The sequence below is a fragment of the Drosophila suzukii genome, unplaced genomic scaffold (genome assembly GCF_043229965.1).
Source record: "Drosophila suzukii unplaced genomic scaffold, CBGP_Dsuzu_IsoJpt1.0 scf_9, whole genome shotgun sequence".
NCBI lineage: Eukaryota > Metazoa > Arthropoda > Insecta > Diptera > Drosophilidae > Drosophila > Drosophila suzukii.
Genome location: NW_027255941.1, coordinates 1,776,263 through 1,780,498, shown reverse-complemented (window position 1 = coordinate 1,780,498; position 4,236 = coordinate 1,776,263). Strand labels below are relative to the sequence as shown.

Genomic DNA, 4,236 nt, shown 5'->3' with positions numbered 1-4,236 from the left:
CTCTTCAGCGGTCGTCTGAAAAACCTGATAAAGTTGGCCATGTTATTAATGTGTGGAAGCTGAGATTGAATGGTCAAGATGGGTTAAGCGTTGCTAGGTTCATATATAGAGTAGAGGCGCTGACTCACCAAACTGTGGAGGGAAATTTTTCTGTGTTGTGCAGCAATGCTAGCATATTTTTTGACGGAAAGGCGCGGGAGTTTTACTGGAGGTATCACAAATCTTCGAGGAAGACAGGTGTGGGCGGTGTTCTAGTACAGAAATCCAAAAATGGTGACGAATACCCCATAGCCTTTATGTCCAAAAAGCTAAATAAGGCGCAGAAAAATCATTCGGTGACTAAGCAGGAGTGTCTAGCTGCCATTATATGTGTTAAACGTTTCCGAGCGTACGTAGAGGGTCATGAGTTTACCATAATTACTGACCACGCATCTTTGAAGTGGCTTATGTCGCAGACAGATCTGCATTCTCGGTTAGCGCGGTGGGCGTTAAAGTTGCAGGCTTTTAACTTTAAAATTGAGCACCGAAGCGGAAAACTCAATGTCGTTCCGGACGCTTTGTCGAGGGTAAATGAGGAAGAGGTAGCAGCATTAGACGCTAGTCACGGATTACTGGTGGACTTGGACTCGCCGCGTTTTAAGGATGCAGATTACTTAGAGCTGAATTTGAGAGTAGGGGCCAACGCTGACAAACTTCCGGATCTAAAAGTATCAGATGGTCTGGTGTATCGAAGAAGGGAATACACTTCAGGAGAAGCTATTCATTATACCTTCTGTTGGATATTGTAGGTACCTCAAGGTTTGGTTCCAGAGGCTTTAAAGAAGGCTAATAATGAGCTCTTGGCATCTCATGGGGGTGTTCACAAAACGCTAGAAAGATTGAGGCGATATTATTATTGGCCCGGACTGGTAAAGGACGTTAAACAGTAAATCGAAGGTGCATCACTTGCAAAATGACAAAGGCACCGAAAAAGACATTACGTCCACCTATCGGTGCCCAGCCAAAATCTAGTACACCTTTCCAGACCTACCCTCGCTCAAAGAGTGGTAATATCGGAATTTTTATTGTTCTGGATCACTATAGCAAGTTTGTATTTGCATTTGCATTTTTGTAGCGCTTGCTTTAGCAGAAGTGGCTCCATCTGTAGTTCGTAGAGACACAAGGGTGGCGCCATCTAACAATCGTGCGAGAAAATATTCTGTAGCAGTTTTCGGATTAAATAAGAGCAACCGGGGCAAGTGTCCGGCTTTCTTGGGTCTAGTTTATCACCTTATACTCTGCGTTTGGGTTACCGCCCGAATTTTGCCATCAGAGTCTATCTTTTCCGTTTTGGCAGCCTAGGCGATCAGAGGTAAAAGTTTTTCTATAAGTGTCCAATCTGCAAAGTTAAGCGCGAGTGTCTAAGTTTAGACTGTTCCTCGTTTTGGGCCACCGGAAAAGAATGAAATATAATAAGAAACTAACTGCGCCTTAGAGTGAGTTGTAGCAGAGATCGGAATGTTCGGGGTCTAGAGAGTAACGTTGAGCATATTCGGCACCTACTGGCCCGTCCACAAAAGGTTCCTGCGCGGCCGCCGTTTGTTCGAGCGAAATCTGTGGAAGTCATCCCCTAATCGAAGTCTGTCAAGCTGCTGGAAAAACTGGGTCGAGAAGCAGAAGAAAATCTCTCAGGGCCACGCCAACAGCGTTTGCATTTTGGCGGAATTTGGAATAAGAGGCCGACGCATATAACCATTTCGTTTCCTTATGTTCTAAATCGAAAGCTTTTGCTTGGGGACCGTTCTTCGGTTGAGCGAGAGCGAGAGGGCAGTCACTTGATCGCGCTGTGAGACGTCGGTCCGTCGCGGAACCGCGGCGGAGTTTTGTCATAGAGCCGTGAATTTGCCGTGAAAATGCCTGAAAATTAAGCTAAGCCCCTGCCAAGGCCAGCGAACAACGCAGCCGGCTAAGCCCAACTCACCATAAGGACAAGCCCAAGCCTTCCACCAGCGTAGGTGTGGCTAACCAGCTAGTCCAACCTGAGAGGATCGCCAAAGCCGGTCTCGTGGTGAGTACCAGGGCAAAGGAGTTCAACAGGATACCACCTAACCAGGCAGGACCTCTTGAACGTAAGAAAGCTTTCCGGGTCCTCAAATGGCTGGCCACCAACAAGATACGTGAGGATCAGACGTCAAAGTTGGATTACTTAAAAATCCAAGAGGACATAGCCTGGGCAAAGGCGGTAATCCCAGACTTCGACATCGCTATGACTTCCAGCAACAGCAACAAGCGAGAGAGGTCGAAGGAGACAGCTCAACCAGCGAGCAAGAAGGCCTGAGTAACCAACCGCGGCACATGGTCGAGATCCTTTGCTGAGGTAGTAAAGGTTCTGCAGTTCTGGGATAAGCTTATACGTCCATCGTCCTTTGCTACTATTTACCCACCTCTCTTGCCACTTAGCAATGGTCAGTTCTCTGCACATTTTTTGTAGGGATTCTGCAGTTGCGACCCCTGTGCTGCCTGCGCGGATGTTAGCTGATTCCACTGCCAGCATCGGTATGTCTCCCGATATTACCAGCGCCGCGTCATGGGATACCGTGCGGAACGCACAGCATACCAGCAGGGCACACAATCTCTGCACGGAGTCGCCGTCTTGCATATAACTTCCATTTTTTGTGGCTCGAGCCCATATGGGAGCAGCGTACATCAGCGTCGATGTGACAGCACTAACCAGTAATCTACGTCCTGGTTGCCTTGGTCCCCGAGTGTTCGCCATAGTTCGCGAAATCGCGGCCGCGGTCCTACTTGCCTTGCCACTAGCGTACGCTAGATGTTCCTTGAAAGAAAGCCGATGGTCGATCATGACGCCCAAGTATTTTAGGCTTGGACGCGATGTAATTAATTTTGATAGTAGCCGCCTCCACTTTCTGCCTGCTACTTATCAGGACTGCTTCAGTCTTGTGCGCTGCCAAGGCGAGTCCATTGGAGTCGAGCCATGCGCTTGCTCGTTTCCCCGCTTCGTTGCAGATTCTTTCCGCATCTGGGAGGTTCTTTAGCGTAACTACTATGGCCACGTCATCCGCGAAACGAATGAGTCGTGCCCCTTCGGGCATCGCGATCCTAAGTATCCCATCGTACATGGCATTCCATAACAAAGGGCCTAGGACTGATCCTTGGGGAACTCCCCCAGTGACCCTGTGGGTCGATTGCCCGGAATCAGTTTCGTACAGGAGCAGGCGGCCTTCAAAGTAGGTCGCTATTACTCTCTGTATATACACTGGTACATTTAGGTTGCTCAGTGCATTTAGAGTGTGGTGCCAGCTAGCTGAGTTGAAAGCGTTTTTTACATCCAACGTTGCCGCTATGCAGTACTGCTTAGTGCCGTACAACCACCTTTTCCCCTCAATGGCTTTATCTGCGATTTCACGCAGTTTACCGACGGCGTCGATGGTGGATAGCCCCTTCCGAAAACCATCTCTGAGAGGCCGTTGGTTTCGACAAGGGCACCTTCTAGCCGGGAGTGGATTATTCTTTCGATAATTTTACCCACTGTGTCCAGCATGCCTATACGGCCTATACGAAGAAGGCTCCTCCGCGGGCTTTTCCCCCTTTGGTATGAGTACCAGCCGCTGTGTTTATCAGCGACTAGGAAACAACCTTCCTTTAGGCATGCATTATACATGTCAACGTACTCTTTAGTATTTGCTTTGGCAATTTTGAGAACTTTATTCGGGATTCCATCTGGTCCCGGTGCCTTATCGTCCAGTATTGTCTTCAATACCTGGAGGACTTCTTCGGCACTTGTGAGCTTATTGCTCGCCCTGTTCACGATCAGTGAGATTCGCGCCATAATAGTGTTTTCACTATCCTTTTTAAGCTGACTGGGCATGTCGGTGATGGCCGACTAAATACCCGCAGTCGTTTTGTGACGAGTTTATATGCGAAGCCCCATAGGTTGGAGTCTATTTCTTCGCCCTGTGGCAGTCTTTCCTGGCATCCGCAATGGATTGGTTCCACCAGCATGCAGGTCTTCTTCTTGATGGGATTTTCTTCCTTCTCTGCATAGATGCATCACAGGCTACCTTGGTGTATTCTGCGATGTGGCTTGCCCTTTCTTCAGCTGAGCCGCTTGTGGAGAGGTCTTCGAACAACATCTGTACCATCTCCACGTCTAGCGTTTCTATTTTGTACCCTGGCACGGTCTTAGGAACTCGTGGTGGCCCATTTCTAGAATCTATCGTGCAGATTATTGCTGAA

The 4,236-nt window shown here is 48.5% G+C and overlaps 1 protein-coding gene across 1 annotated transcript; it reads right to left on the bottom strand.

Annotated features, from left to right (window-relative positions):
* Nucleotides 1-2,292: 2,292 nt before the first annotated feature.
* On the bottom strand, nucleotides 2,293-2,755 carry LOC139355145 (uncharacterized). Its single transcript, XM_070999480.1, has 2 exons — nucleotides 2,424-2,755; nucleotides 2,293-2,368 (listed from the first exon to the last, which is right to left on the bottom strand). Exons 1-2 carry the CDS (start codon nucleotides 2,753-2,755, stop codon nucleotides 2,293-2,295), a joined length of 408 nt encoding a protein of 135 aa, XP_070855581.1.
* Nucleotides 2,756-4,236: the final 1,481 nt, after the last annotated feature.

Coding starts and splice junctions, on each gene's coding strand:
- LOC139355145 (XM_070999480.1), bottom strand. CDS start 2,755: ATGGCGAACACTCGGGGACCAAGGCAACCAGGACGTAGATTACTGGTT. Junction 2,369..2,423: donor ATTGCTAAGTGGCAAGAGAG/GTGGGTAAATAG, acceptor CCAGAACTGCAG/AACCTTTACTACCTCAGCAA.